Source organism: Neoarius graeffei, chromosome 2 (assembly GCF_027579695.1).
Source record: "Neoarius graeffei isolate fNeoGra1 chromosome 2, fNeoGra1.pri, whole genome shotgun sequence".
In the NCBI taxonomy this organism is placed as follows: domain Eukaryota; kingdom Metazoa; phylum Chordata; class Actinopteri; order Siluriformes; family Ariidae; genus Neoarius; species Neoarius graeffei.
This window is the reverse complement of record NC_083570.1, coordinates 41,119,092-41,135,721: the sequence shown is the minus strand read 5'-3', so window position 1 is coordinate 41,135,721 and position 16,630 is coordinate 41,119,092. Positions and strand designations below refer to the sequence as shown.

General features: G+C 41.6%; 1 protein-coding gene across 6 annotated transcripts in view; it reads right to left on the bottom strand.

Moving 5' to 3' along the window:
* ncoa1 (nuclear receptor coactivator 1) overlaps nt 1-16,630 on the bottom strand; it is a 209,857-nt gene that overhangs the window by 37,827 nt on the left and 155,400 nt on the right. For all 6 annotated transcript variants that reach the window (XM_060914223.1, XM_060914222.1, XM_060914227.1 and 3 more), the window contains 3 exons: nt 12,117-12,223; nt 9,355-9,532; nt 9,085-9,264 (listed from right to left, as the gene is read on the bottom strand). In XM_060914223.1, the coding sequence (XP_060770206.1) occupies nt 9,085-9,264; nt 9,355-9,532; nt 12,117-12,223 (465 nt within the window). The remainder of the gene's footprint in view (nt 1-9,084; nt 9,265-9,354; nt 9,533-12,116; nt 12,224-16,630) is intronic.

Genomic DNA, 16,630 nt, shown 5'->3' with positions numbered 1-16,630 from the left:
CGTAGCTCGATTACGAGAAATCCAGTTCGGTTCAATTTCAGCCGAATTAAGGTGTATACATGGCATTTTGAACTTTGATTTCAGTCGAGCAATGGCAGAAATTCGATTTTCTCTATGTGCACTGACTGTTGAAAAGTATCAGTCAGGAGAAGGGTACAAAACATTTCCACGGCATTAGATATACCATGGAGCACAGTGAAGACCGTCATCAAGAAGTGGAGAAAATATGGGACAGCAGTGACATCACCGAGAACTAGACGTCCCTCCAAAATTGATGAAAAGACGAGACGAGAACTGGTCAGGGAGGCTGCCGAGAGGCCTACAGCAACACTGAAGGAGCTGCAGGGATTTCTGGCAAGTACTGGTTGTGTACTACATGTGACAACAATCTCCCGTATTCTCCATATGTCTGGACTATGAGGTAGGGTCAAAGAAAAACATCCATCCAGGCCTGGCTAAATTTTGCAAAAATAATAAATAAATAAATAAATAAATAAATAATCAACTCTCCCAAAAGCGTGTGGGAAAATGTGTTATGGTCTGATGAAACCAAGGTTGAACTTTTTGGCCACAATTCCAAAAGGTATGTTTGGCACAAAAACAACACTGCACATCACCAAAAGAACGCCATCCCCACAGTGAAGCACGGTGGTGGCAGCATCATGTTTTGGGGTTGGTGTTCTTCAGCTGGAACAGGGGCTTTAGTCAAGGTGGAAGGAATTATGAAGAGTTCGAAATACCAGTCAATTTTGGCCCAAAACCTTCAGGTGTCTGCTAGAAAGCTGAAGATGAAGAGGAATTTCATCTTTCAGTATGACAATGACCCTAAAAAAATGTTTTGGAACGGCCCAGCCAGAGCCCAGACCTAAATCCAGTTGAAAATCAGTGGGGTGACCTGAAGAGGGCTGCGCACAAGAGATGCCTCGCAATCTGACAGATCTGGAACACTTTTACAAGGAAGAGTGGGCAAATATTGCCAAGCCTAGATGTGGCAGGCTGATAGACTCTGACCCAAAAAGACCGAATGCTGTAATTAAATCAAAAGCTGCTTCAACAAAGTATTAGTTTAAGAGTGTGCACACTTACGCAACCAGCTTATTGTCCATTTATGTTTTTTTACCCCGAACAGGTTTGTTTGTTTTTCAATTGAACTGTACAGGTTATAGGTCACATTAAAGGTGGGAAAAGTTTTGAAATTATTTATCGTGGTCTCATTTTTTTTTTTACATCAGAAAAACCTACACTTTTTATATCCACTGTATTAAAATAACCTAGGTTAAATATATAAGGGAAATTCTTTAGCAGAGCGGCCAAAATTATGAAATCATTAAGATTGCCTTAACTTGTTAGCTCGGTGATAATGCGAAAGTATGGAATCCAAGGCGAAATATACTGAGAACCGTATTTAAAAATCATCACCCCAATTATAGCAATGTCGCTTCAGAGAAATCTTGGTTTGAACTTTCAGAAATGAAAATGCAGGTTTTTTTCCTGACGTAATTCCGTTACTGACTTTTCTTTCCTCGTAAAAGATTGGTTAAACATAACCAATTTCTCTATGCTTTTTTAGGGTCAAAGGATACCCCATGCAGTATGAATTCTTTATTTAATACCATTATCTTGAGTACTGCAACTTAAAAAAAATAAAAGTTCCTACATTTTGCTGTGAATGTAATTCCGTTACCGAAGAACTACCCCTAAATAGACAGTTTTGTAGTACGTCCTCGCGTTATTACTACTGCAGTGCTTATATTTCCCACATAAACTCATTGCCCCATCTCACGAGAGCTTGTTCACTATCACAAAACACCGATGTTTGTATGAGTCAGAACCGGGTGCCGACACACCTGCTAAACTAAAGGGAAGGGGGCGGGGCTTCCAGGTGGACTCAGTTAATACTTGAGAATTCCAAACACCTACACAACTCATTCCAGATTAATGTCAGTTGGCTCATGTCCCGTTTATGATCTACAGACGGCTCTTTTCGTGTATTTTTGAATGATATTTCATCCGGCAAGTCCTTGTTCTGGCGATTCTGTACGCAAGGACGTGCCTATCTGATTATATTGCCGGACCTGCCAACGTTTATATGTTTTGCAGTCATGGATGTTGAAATAATATTGATGAGGATCAGCTGCTGATGAGAGGTGTGACGATTAATCGATCCCCGATCTATCGATCCATTTCGAGCCGCGATTCAAAAAAAAAAAAATCGATTAAAATTTAATGAATCGCGATTCCCTGACGATTCACTAACAATACCTAATTTCATCCCGATAACCCTAGATGCATAACAAATTTCAATAAACGGCATAAAATTTGATATTAAAAATTCGATTCGGTATCCGGAGCTGTACGTGGGCGCAGCCATGTTTGTGGTTGCTATAGACCCCTTTCACTGACATCACCCGAAACCGGAAGTAAACAGACCCTGCGCCATTTTGGAAGACCAACAAACTCGTGATTAGGGGATAATAACGGCAGCGGTATGTGAACCCACGAGAATAAAGTGGAGTGGCAAACGACTTAAACAAACAAATCTGAGCTGTTTTATTTATGATTTATTGGCCCAACAGTAGACTTGAAAGAAACCTGTGTGAGACTTGGCAAAAAACTGTGGATATAATGGATAAGTCTGTGCATGATCTGCGGACACTTTGAGGTAAGCAAACGCAAGAAATTCAGATTTAAAACATGCTAAATTGGCCCCGAGTTGATAACTGTATGAGGAGCAAGCCTCCCAGACTTCTACAATTTAATAATAATAATAATTTAGGATGGTTTGGGGCTTGCTCGCTGCTGCCAGGTTGGTTGTTGAGTAGCCTGACTGTTTTTTTTGTTCTTGCGTGTGGTATCATTGTTGATACGAGGTTGTTTTTTGAACATGCCAATGCGGACACGATTTCCCCTGATGAGTTATGACTTCAGACGCGATGCGTGTGTGGAGGTGTGGAGTCCGCGTGATATGTGCGTAAGATAGGCTTCTCATGTGTTTGGAGATCCGCGCTCCGAGACAAGTGCAAGCACACACACCCCCAAGGGAAAAAAAAGGGGCCCCCCAAAAATATCGGCATAGTTCGAACACTGAGTGTAGGCACTGGGTGTAAACAACAAATAGTTTACAATGTCTGGGTAGCAAACAGATGGCAGAATTGGTGTCCGGTCCTCCTTATGTTTCCATTCTCCCTTGCCCCGAGTCTTATCATATGGGTCAAACCCATCAATCACAGCCAGTTTCTCCACATACCGTGCCCTTTCTGCAGCTGGTAATGTACTCACATAACCAGAATTATCAGCCATCGTGTCACTTTACTCTCGCTCGTACTTTGTTTTATATTGTGAGTGCATGTACTTGGTCTTCCAATATGGCGCCTAACAAAATCTCGCGGTGCGGTGACATCATGTGAAAGGGGTCTATAGCAATCTCGCGAGATCTTTGTGATGTGCTTTGTGAACAACATGGCGGACGGCTCGGAATTCCAGAAGCCACTGGCTTTTAGAAGTCCAGTTTGGCGGCATTTCTTACAATCTCAGTGCCTTCTGCACTCTCTGGACAATCAATGTTGTGTCTCAAGAGGTGGGATTCACTTTAACACAAGTGACTGTGTTTTTGTGTTTTAAAAGGTTGAGACAAAAAAAGTCATGACGTTTTCATTGCTTTTTTTGTTTCTTAGTGTTTTGCGGTTTGAAAATTAAAATGTGCCAACAAGATCAACCGTGAGCTGCTGCTCACTTGCGTATCCCCGTGCTCTCGCTTATATCTGAATGCAAGCGATCGAAGGAATAGGACGCTTATTATGAATGCTGACTTCAACAAATACAAGTGAAACAAGTGAGTAAAGAGCAGCGTCTCTCCCGGACCCGGCGCCGTGGGGGGGCGAAAGGGGGCATCGCCCCCTCGTGGCTACAGCCCCGCCCCCTCAACGGAGACTCAGATCACTTAATTGTTTTCTCATGAAAATATAATGTATTATAGACGTATTAATAATTTGCATTTTCAAATACGAAATATTAAGTGGTTGCGCATTGCACAAAAATACATTTCACATAAATCACTGCTAAAACTGGCACGGTAGAACAAATCTGATTGGTTGTTATGACACTTACAAGTGCACTGTCTCTGCAATATCCTGCAAGATGCAGTCAGTTTATGGGAGTAGTCTTTCCCCCACCGAATTAAACGAATTCAATCACAATATTGTGAATCCATTTTCTTTCTTTGTAGGCTAAATTTATCTCCGTTTATGTTGGTGTATGTGTTCATATATGGTCCGCTTTGTGCGCAAATAGCGTAAGAATATGTGTCGTTGACGTCACCCTGGCCCATGCAGCGGGGGTGAAAATTCATCACTTCAGAGTGTTTAGTCCCCTACACGCCTAAACTGGGATCGCGGACTAAGTGGTTAGCGTTGACTCGGTGCGAGTCAGGAAGGCTATTACTGGTGCAGCCGTGGGGTCTGTTGATTTTTTTAAAATTATGATTTTGGCCGCCGAGCCAAGTACCTTAGACTTGCATTGACGTTTTGTTTTCATGCCGCGGAGCTATCTGTATGTATTTTAAATGTAAAGGACTTGCCTGTAGGTTTGTGTGTGTTGTTTTATGTTTGGCATCTTTCCGGTTGTACCGCGTGTCTGTGAGAAAATTGGAGGGGAGGGTTAACAGGTGGGCACGGGTGCTGATAAAGCGCAACTGCCCTGGTAATATGTCACATGATTTTCCCGGACTAAAGCAACCTTCGGGGCCGTGGTTTTGCGGTTGGCGCAGTTAATTGTTTGAAACACGTCGTCAGACCGCCATCACTACTACACACTATATGAAAAATATTTGCCCCCTTGCGATTTCTAATTGCCCCCTTAGTAAACTGTTCCTGGCGCCGGGCCTGGTCTCTCCCCAGGGATTTCAAATAGCATCCTGCTAAACTGGCATTTTGAAATAGCATTTTGCTTTTTGAAATCACGTCAAAATCCAACCTGTGTGTTTCATAAATGGGTCCGTCTCAGAAACTGGTCTCTCATTTGGGACATTATGGTCAAAAAATACATTTTCTAATTTTACTATTTTTTTTGCATTTACCGAACACTCAATGTTGTCATGTTTAATAAGAATAAAGATAGTATCTTGCTTTATCTGGCCTCCACTGTGGAACATTGTTTTGATTACAATTCAAATGCTTTTGTAAAATTGATTTCCATCTAAAATAACTCCATCATGAAGAATTAAAGCCCCTCCTTCACAGATGAGTGAAAATATTGAATAAATTTCCTCTTTTTGATTGATTGGGTTAAAAATGCCAAGTTATGATGACTGAATTGATTATTCACTTAAATATGAATAATATGATACATTTTGGGTATTTGATATGGCGAAATAGGACACGATGGAAAAATCAAGAACACACCGGAAAGATGAGAATAACGGCGGTGGTAAAAGAACAGCGACTGGACCGGCTGAAGGTTGCGCGGGTCTCTGCTGCGGCGCGCGAGCAACGGGACATCACTACCGCACCGGACGGAGCGCGAGGCGGGGGCGGGGCAAAATGACCGGCCGTAGATTCTATCAAAAGTTCGATCTAAATTGACCATGGTTGCAAAATATTGGCCAAAAATACGCAAACACTACGAAATATGAAAGTAAGATGAAAAAGAAACATTCTGTTGCCTTATGTTGCAAGACTAAAACAAAATAAAACTGTCAAAACTCCCCTTTTCAGTGATAACGTCCGAACAGATCGCTCGCGTAACAGAAAGACCGCAAATGGAAGCGCGATCAACTTCTAACTGTTGGAGTGGAAAATTCCATTCTACACATGCAAATTGTTAATGTGTGTCCTTCCCCGCACACAAATAACACGCTACGGTAAAAAATAGACCACAACTCAGTTTATAGCTCAGAAATTCATACAAGACCAGCTACCATCGGAACATATTCTGTAAGAAACATATTCTATACCTAACGTTCAGCTTTCGTTTTAAAAAACAAAATCGCAGATTTATAGCTAAATGTTTATGTGGCATAGTGATTTTAAGTTACTACTTTTGGTGAAGTCGTGACCTTGACCCTGAGGCTTTCTGTTTAGATCAAAACACACGATCGTATTGGTTTTGGGTCTGCGGGAAATGGAGTTACGACGGTGATCAAATATTTTGCATGATGTTTATTACGGTTATGATTATTCTGTGAGCGCACCAATCCTTAGGTGGATAAAGTTCCAACTTAAAATACAATTAGTGATAAGTGTAGACTTTTCAGTGGGCTACAACCTTTTTAAGGGAATGCGATGTAGTCGACCGTTTATCATGTCCCAGATCAAGCCGCCATTTTTCCACAAATTTGCAGAATTTTGGCCAAATTCTGAATATTCACATCAAAGATTTAGTTTTACCTGTATTATTTCTTTCATCATTTTATTTCAAATTAAAACCAACATCACCATTCAAAACCGTATAGTTTATTGACTGAGTATATTTAGTGGGGGACCCCCACAGTACCCAGTTTCTGACACAGACCCAAATACATTCAGTCGGTAAACAGGAAGTCGATGTGCGACAGACCTGAAAACGGTCGACACGGTATAGAACCCCAAGCTGAAGTTTGGTACCAAGTGGCTATGATTTGTGGTTGCTGAGAAAAAGGGTGTTTCAGATGGACGGAAATACGGACGGACAGAATGTAAACCAGTATACAGTATAATACCAGTATAATAATAAAAATGACTGAACTGTGATATATTCATAGTTACATTCAAAGTCAGTGGAGTGACTGGAGTCTGAATAAAGACTACAAAGGCAACATGACTTTTGTTTTTTATTGCTCAACATTTCTAGGTTGACAGTTAACAGAATATTGACAATGATTTGCACCGGTTATAAAATACAGAACACATATGGAATCAATTTTGTGCCAAAATGTTCATACAATACTTTTGAAATATCAAACAAAAACGACAAATCAAAATACAAAAAAAAAAGTCAATTTTTTTAGACTGGCAAACAAATTATTCGTGTAATCGTGCAAAATATCAGTCTATTACTCTTCAGAAGCCTTTTATTTTTGTTCCGCGTCTTTCTCGGTTTTGTTTGACGTAATTTATTTTGGTTGCGATTCCAGCTTTCTCGTTTGCGCTCCCTGACTTTTTGCTTGCAGTTTTGGCACAAACTTCACATGTGGGCGGGCTGTCCAGGAACACATTCCCATTGGCTAACTTGTTTGACTGACAGCTACGCTCAGCCATTCCCTACTCGGATTCTGGCGGACTGTTTGACAAGTGACCGATCCATTGACGGTAAACAAGGATCGAGTGGACTTGCAACACATTTGTCCCGCACTTACACTTTGTTGAATTAATTCAGTATCATAGTCGCCACTGAAGTCCACTCGATCCTTGTTTACCGTCAATGGATCGGTCACTCGTCAAACAGTCCGCCAGAATCCGAGTAGGGAATGGCTGAGCGTAGCTGTCAGTCAAACACAAGTTAGCCAATGGGAATGCGTTCCTGGACAGCCCGCCCACGCGTGAAGTTTGTGCCAAAACTGCAAGCAAAAAGCAGGGTTGTCCCGATCCGATATTAGGATCGGATCGGCCGCCGATATCAGCAAAAAATGCGCATCGGGATCGGATCGGCAGGCGCGGAAAAATTCCGATCCAGACTCCCGATCCATTTTTTAAAAAAAAGTCCGCTCCGGGTTTTCCAGCGCACCGATTTAGATAATGCATTCCAGTTTTTTGCTCTGGTTTCCCCAAAATCCGGTCCGCATTTTCCAGCACACCTTCAGCACCAGCATTAGCGTCTTACAATTTACCTCAGTGGCATCTTCTACATTATCACGGCGATGTAAATTTTGCAGTAGTTTCACGGTAAAGATGTCAGCTGTGTGGGATCATTTTACCCTAAAGGACGACAAAGACGAAGAGGTGGAGTGCAACATATGCCACAATAAAGTCAGGCGTGGTGGTAAAGCTGTAAGAAGTTTTAATACAACCAACTTAATAAAGCATTTAGCAAAATACCACCATAAAGAACACGAAGAGTATCTTAAAAAAACTGCAGACAAAAAGAAAGGTCCTACACAACTAACACTAGCAGATTGGGGAGTAGAAGGCATTTTTGTTTTTAAATAGTTTACAGTATTATTTGCACTGATTTTTAAAGCCTTGGTTTACACTTGTTCAAGAGAAGAGTACTGATGCTGAGTTAATAGACTATATTATAGATACAGATAAGGTTGTTTATGTGCTTTGCTTTTTTGATACAGTTTACAGTCTTATTTGCACTTTTTACTGACCACTGATGCCATTTCTGTTTTTTTATTTATAATGCTGTCTATTTTGTGTTTATCCCTGAATAAACAGGTCAGTTTCTTGTTATCAACCATTGTGTATTATTCAAACTCGCCTAATTCAGCTGGCTAGCTGTTCTCAAGAGTACTAAAACCCTTTTCAACATGAGTCTGACAACTAGGTAAGGAAGGTAAATAACTTTGAACTTTAATACATGCTCGGATAGGCCGGTATCGTATCGGCCAGTATCGGTATCGGATCGGAAGTGAAAAAAAATATTGGTATCGGATCGGAAGTGCAAAAACCTGGATCGGGACATCTCTAGCAAAAAGTCAGGGAGCGCAAACGAGAAAGCTGGAATCGCAACCAAAATAAATTACGTCAAACAAAACCGAGAAAGACGTGGAACAAAAATAAAAGGTTTCTGAAGAGTAATGGACTGATATTTTGCACGATTACACGAATAATTTGTTTGCCAGTCTAAAAAAATTGACTTTTTTTTTTTGTATTTTGATTTGTCGTTTTTGTTTGATATTTCAAAAGTATTGTATGAACATTTTGGCACAAAATTGATTCCATAGACAGACACACACACACACACACACACACACACACAAAAGCGAATCGTGATTTTGAATTGAATCGAATGGCCAAAATCATGATTTGAATCGAATTGTGAAAAAACTGAATCGTCAACACCTCTACCACTGATGGTTAAGTATTTGCACACAGGGAGTGTATGACAGTGAGTGAGTGAGTGCGTGATCAGTGCCATTGGATTGTGTGTGTGTGTGTGTGTGTTTACCTTCGCCTTCCTCCTGCACTGCTCTGGGCTGAGAGACAGTGAAACACTGCATGTGCTCATACTGCTGCCGCGCCTCCTGGTTTTCTGCATCCGCCTCATCTGGAGGCCTCTTCAACAGCCTACAGTTAAATGTGTGACTGTTCCGCTGACCCTGCTCCTGCGGCCACGGAACCCCATTGACTGCACACACACACACACACACGCACTCAGTATAATCCAGCATGATGATAGTGGAGCAGAGACAGTATACAGACATTATAAATCACTCACCGAGGCTCTTGGGGAGTAGGTTGCGCACAAACTCATTGTGGTCTCCCACGTGCAGGATGCTGTAGACGCTGGAGGTCATCAACTCTTCCTGGGTGTAACCTAGGTAGTTTGTGACATTCTCGGATACAAACACAATCCGACCCTCACGGTTCACCACGAAGAAGAAGCCGTTCAGGGCCTGGAGGAAAACAAAAGTAAAAGGAAGGGAAAGTTTTGGACAGTCCTGTCTGCCATGACCATCAAAACACCGGCTTCTGACCAGAAGAATGATGTTCATTCCTTCTCGAGACTTTCGGACTCGATGCCAAGGTGCAGTGAAAATGTTCCAGCAGCTCACGCTAGACTTTATGTCGGATTTTCCTGTAATTTGCCACCCGTCTGTCTGCGCGCGTGTATGTACAGTATGTATGCAGATGATATCATTAGAGGCGGCAGAGTGAAGAGGGAAAGCATACACACAAACCGACTGAAACACTGCTACCGTTTGCTAATAGACTGAAAAACATGAGTGATCAAGTGAGGAGCGTAAATACCAGATACAAAAACAAACGCAGGGATGCATCTATAGGCTGGAACTTCAGCTGTAAACAAGATTTTGTGGGAAATGTGGCAGCAGTTACGCTTGTCAAAAGCAACTGCACTTACAGTGTCTTGCAAAAGAATTCATCCTCCTTGGTGTTTTGTCGCGTCACAAGCTGGAATTAAAATGGATTTTTGGAGGGGGCGTCGTGGCTCAGGTGGATAAGGCGCCACACCATAAATCTGGGGACCCGGGTTCGATTCCGGCCCGAGGTCATTTCCCGATCCCTCCCCGTCTTTCTCTCCCGCTCATTTCCTGTCTCTACACTGTCCTATCCAATAAAGGTGCAAAAAGCCCAAAAAATATCTTAAAAAAAAAAAAAAATGGATTTTTGGGGGGTTAGCACCATTTGATTTACACACCATGTCTCCTACTGTAAAGGTGAAAACTGTTGTTTTATTGTGACACAAACAATAATTAAGATGAAAAAACAGAACTCTGGAGTGTGCATAGGTATTCACCCCCCCCAAGTCAATACTTCGTAGAACCACCTTTTACTGCAATTACAGCTGCAAGTCTCTTGGGGTATGTCTCTATTAGCTTAGCACATCTAGCCACTGGGATTTTTGTCCATTCCTCAAGGCAAAACTGCTCTAACTCCTTTAAGTTATGCCACAGATTCTCAATTGGATTGAGGTCTGGGCTTTGACTAGGCCATTCCAAGACATTTAAATGTTTCCCTTTAAACCACTCCAGTGTAGCTTTAGCAGTATGTTTAGGGTTATTGTCCTGCTGGAATGTGAACCTTCATCTCCGTCTCAAACCTCTGGCCGACTCAAACAGGTTTTCCTCCAGAATTGCCCTGTATTTAGTGCCATCCATCTTTCCTTCAGTCCTGACCAGCTTTCCTGTCCCTGCAGAGGAAAAACATCCCCACAGCCTGATGCTGCCACCACCATGCTTCACTGTAGGAATGGTGATCTCAGGGTGTTGGGCTTGCGCCACACATGGCATTTCCCATGATGGCCAAAAAAAAAAAAAGATCAATTTTAGTCTCATCTGACCAGAGAATCTTCTTCCATGTGTTTGGGGAGTCTGCCACATGCTGTTGGGCAAACTCCAAACGCGTTTTCTTAAGCAATAGCTTTTTTTCTGGCCACTCTTCCATAAAGCCCCGCTCTGTGGAGTTGTACAGCTTAAAGTGGTCCTATGGACAGATACTCCCATCTCCGCTGTGGATCTTTGCAGCTCCTTCAGTGTTCTCTTTGGTGTCTTTGTTGCATCTCTGATTAATGCCCTCCTTGCCTGGTCTGTGAGTTTTGGTGGGTGGCCTTCTCTTGTCAGGTTTGTATTGGTGCCATATTCTTTCCATTTTGCTATAATGGATTTAATGGTGCTCCCTGGGATATTCAAAGTTTGGGATATTTTTTATAACCGAACCCTGATCTATACTTCTCCACAACTTTGTCTCTGACCTGTCTGGAGGCTCCTTGGTTCTCATGTTGCTTGCTTAGTAGTGTTGCAGAGTCAGGGTCCTTCCAGAACAGGTGGATTTATACAGACATCATGTGACAGATCATGTGACACTTTGCACACAGGTAGATCTTAACCAACTAATTATGTGACTTATGAAGGGAATTGGTTGGAGCAGCTCTTATTTAGGGGTTTCATACAAAAGGGGGTGAATACTTATGCACACTCCAGATTTCTGTTTTTTTCATAATTTATTATTGTTTGTGTCACAATGAAACAAAAATTTGCGCCTTTAAAGCGGTAGGCATGTTGCGTAAATCAAATGGCGCTAACCTTCCAAAAATCCATTTTGATTCCAGCTTGGAATGCGGCAAGACCGGACAAACACCAAGGGGGATGAATACTTTTGCAAGACACTGTACTTTTAGTCAGGATTACTTTTTAATTTCATTAAATATGTGATGCTAACTAACCATGTTTGATGTTAACGGAGTTACATTCAGTTGTTTTTCCGACATGGTTTTATCTCAAATACTGGACTGGACTGTTTTTTTTTTTTGAAAAAGAAAACCCTAAATATATATTTATTCATGAAAATATTTGAACAAATTGCTTTCTCATAAATGTTCACATCACTGAGCAGCTTAACTGCATTTCCGTCCAGGTCATAAAGCCCTACTATAAACTCATGGTGATTGCAGTGTGGTGCTTCATTTGTGTATTCCTAACAACCATGAAAAAAAAAGAAAATCTACTAATGGTCACGTACCTCAAGGAGGAGAGGACCGAGAGCCTCCTTCTCCACCATGCCCTGACTGCTGGAGGACACATCACTCTTCTGCACGTCGTCATCAGGGGACATCAGAGCGACTTTTTCTGTGGACAAACAGGACATTCCAGTTTGATTAATGTGCAACATTCATTCTCAGATATTCACTGTTTGGCTTAGGTGACGTTCTCCCATTTTTTTGGCTGATTTTTAAAAAAATGTATTTTACACACACGCCATAAAATTAGAAACACTGACACCCTTCTGTTTTAGCCAGCGTTTGTGCAACAGTAGCTCTTCTGTGGGGTTGGACCATATGGGCTAGCCTTCATGCCCCGTGCAAATCAATGAGCCTTCGACACGCGTGACCCTGTCTCCAGTTCACCAGTTGTCCTTCCTTGGACCAATTTTGGTCGGTACTAACCCCTGCATACCGGGAACACCCCACAAGATGTGCCAGTTTGGAGATGCTCAGACCCAGTCATCCAGCAATCACAGTTTGGCCCTTGTCAGAGTCGCTCAGATCCTTACGCTTGCCCATTTTTCCTGCTTCCAACACCTCAACTTCGAGAACTGACTGTTCTCTTGCTGACTAATAGATCCCACCCCTTGACAGGCGCCTTTGTAATAACAATCAATGTAATTCACTTTACCGGTCAATGTTTTTAATTTTATGGCTGATACAGCTATAGAAAAAAAGAGACCATTTTTTAAAATCATAATATCCATGTATGCAGGGCTCGACATTAATGCTTGTCCACTTGTCCGGGACAAGTGATACTTTATGTCGGACAAGTGACAAAATACGCCGATATTCGGGTTACATATCAAATTTATCAGTTTATTCACATGATTTCCGAAGCATCTCACTCGACGTATTGTTTTGATGAATCGCCGGATGTTTCTATTCGGAAAGAGCGATGTGCGCATGCGCAATATTCAGACCCTCCAGGATTTTTCCAGGATCAATGCAAATTCAACCAATCCCCGTGAATTCAGGGCGGTGTTGCAATTATATCCAATCACCGCAACTTTCCCGCAAATTTGACCAATCGTTGGTGTCGTCTTGAGGTGACGTCGACAAACTACCTTCCGCCTTACTTCCGTTATACATTCAAGAGAAGCAGCATGTGCGAGTCAGTGTTTATGTAGGCTTAAATTCTGTTACTGAAAGTGTGTTATGTTTACAGTGAAGGACTGTGTGCACTTTATTCTTTTTTTTTACTTAATACAAGAAATTAATGGATGCCAACATTTTTGCCAAAATGGTATTTTATTTTCCATTGTTTAGGCAGCTTCAGCATCATACTGTGAGATTCTGCTCAAATTGTTTTTTTCTTCTATGAAGCCTGAGCCATTTATTTTATTAGTTTATAATTATTGTTTAATTTAGTCTTCAGGAGAGACTGCCTGCACACAGTACTAGTATTAATAGTGTTTTTTCTTACATGAAAGCTGAGGCATTTATATTATATTTTAAGGTAACTTCATGTTGTGCTGTGAGGTTCTCTGCACTTTAACTTTTGAACCAACAGGTGCATTTGGATCAGTAAAGCCTATTTTTCTGCATTTTTGTAGTCCTGGTCATCTTTTATATTGGTGAAGTTGTTTATAGGACCATTTCTCAGTGTCTTTGTTTTTTTAATCAATAGTTTTTCAGTAATAACTTAATATTTAACATATCACTCAATTTTAATCACAAAAAGAGAAAATCGCAACAATTTCTCGCAACTTTCACTTCCTCCCGCAATGTAATCGCAACAAAAACCTAAAAAACACCGCAACTTTCATCGCAATTTTTTTGAAAATAGCCCGCAACAATCACAAAAAAGGCCTGCGAAATCCTGAGGGGACTGAATATTCCACTTGCGAAACTGGCCAATACCGCTTCGTGTATTTGAGCTGAAAAGTAAACGGTCGTTTAGGATTAGTTTTAATCATGTCATACACGTGGATTTGTTGACATTTCTGTTGGCGGGATCATTATTCAACTGTTGAGTATGTGGTAATTTCCAAATCTTTGAATTGTTGTTGATGGTGTTACTTAGAAAATGGTGACACTTAGAAAATGTCCCTCCTGAAATTCGGCTTCACAAAGAAGTCTAGTGAATCCGAGGCATCTGGTGCTGAAAAGAAGAGGAAACGATCACAGTAGAACTATGAAAGCAAGAGAGAGCGGAAATTTCTCAATTCTTGGAAGGATGAATTTGAATGGGTCCAAGACAGCCGGAGACGGAATGCAATGTTCTCTGTGCATATCGCATCCTACTTATGCTGACGTCTCGAGCAGCATGTTTAAAGGTACAGCTTCATATAGGCGAGACATTCTAGTGTCTCATGGCAAGAGTACAAGCCACAAGCAGTGTGATGCAAATGCAACAAATGCAATAAAGATTGTTGGGTTACAAATAGTTTGTGGGGTTTTTTCTCAAATATTTCTTCGGACAAGTCAACTTCACATTCAGACAAGTAAATTTCCTTTCAACTTGTCCGACAGGATAAGTGGTTTCAAAAGTTAATGTAGAGCCCTGGTATGGCAGCCATTTCATTCCAGCGTCTGTGCTGGAATTCCAACACAAGCACAGCTTAATTTAAAGGTATTGAGGAGTTGAACCAAATAGTTATTTAATGAGGAAAAGTATAAAAACTACTGCTGTGGTCATCACTATCTTCTTGCAATAGGACTAGTTTGGATGGCAATTTGGATGCTGGTAGTACCTGAAATTTAATTGGAATACAAAAATATCTACTCATCATGCCAAAAGAGTTACAAAGAAAAGTTTTGAGTGAGGAAAAAAAAAAAAAGGGAGCCCACCAAGAGAGGGTCAGGATGTCATTCCAATGGTGTAGCTACCACAGTCCCACCAGGTGACTGCCTGCACAGCCACCAGGCAACACCATACCATGGATCCACAAAGTGAGCACACAAGCACTGCCACACAGAGCGCTGGTATGTCCCAAACCACCTGCCTAGCCAATGCGACGCCACCGGGCAACATCGCTCGGAACACCACGCCAAACACAAAAGCACCGCCACACAGAGCGCTGGACAATCCCGATGTTAAAAAGAGCAACAAGCTTGCTGCAGTCCATAGCGAGGAGTACGGGCATCACCCACAGCGAACCAAGGCCTGGAGGAAACCGACGCCAAAACTGGGTCTGGAGCTACGCCACAACCAGCAGACAAAACATTCAGACAAAAAAAACAAACCTCAAACTGCACAAACACAACAAAGAAAAACAAAAAGAACATCAACTGTGAGCTACCGCTCACTTGCGTATCGCCGCGCTCTCGCTTATATCAGAATGCAAGCGATCGAAGGAACAGGACGCTTATTATGAATGCTGACTTCAACAAATAATTAACCCTGAAACAAGTGAGTAAAGAGCAGCATCTCTCCCCAGGGATTTCACATAGCATCCTGCTAAACTGGCATTTTGAAATAGCATTTTGCTTCTTGAAATAGCGTCAAAATCCAACCTGTGTGTTTCATAAATACATTCAGTCGGTAAACAGGAAGTCGATGTGTGACAGACCTGAAAACGGTCTACACGGTATAGAACCCCAAGCTGAAGCTCGGTACCAAATATCAAGCAGTTGTGATGTGTAGTTGCTGAGAAAAGTGTGACGAAAACTTTGTAAATCCACCCTATATGTTTCATAAATACATTCAGTCGGTAAACAGGAAGTCGATGTGCGACAGACCTGAAAACGGTCTACACGGTATAGAACCCCAAGCTGAAGTTTGGTGAGAAAAAGCATGTTTCGGGTGGACGGAAATACAGAGATATGGATGGATGGACAGAGATAAACCAGTATACCCCCTCCTCCTTCAGAGCGGGGGTATATTAAAAAAAAGAAAAGCGCAACCAAAACACACACGGCGTACTCTCAACTGGAAATTTAATGTAGTAGTGCTCCTCTAACCCTTCATCTTTTTTGTGATTTTGACCAGTTGTCATTTTCTGAAATTAATTTGTGACTATAGTTTTATGTGGAATTTGGAGGAAATGTCAGTAGTTTATGGAATAAAACAAAAATATTCATGTTCCACAAACACATACGTATAAATAGTAAAACCAGAGAAACCGATGACTTTGCAGTGGCCGATACTGATAATGCGAGTGGTGCATTTCCCAGCAAAACACTTGTCATACCGCATGTGCTTGGGCTGGAATTCCAGCACAGATACTGGAATGAAATGGCCGTCGCACATGGAGATACTGATTTAAAAAAATATGAAGTGGTCTCTTAATTTTTTCCAGAGGGGTGTGTGTGTAATATATATAAGATTTGCCCTCCACCCATCCATCTACGGAAGCCGCGAGAGGCCCTTCATATAATCTTTTTTTATTCACCTTGTTATCCCGAGATAATGACATAATTAATTCAGGATCTCGAGAAAACAAAACCGTTATTTCATGATCTCAAGAAAACAGCTGAGATTTCTAGCAGAGCTGCGCCCCCTGTGGGTCACACAACGAAGACTTAGAAATTGGCGGACATGTAACAG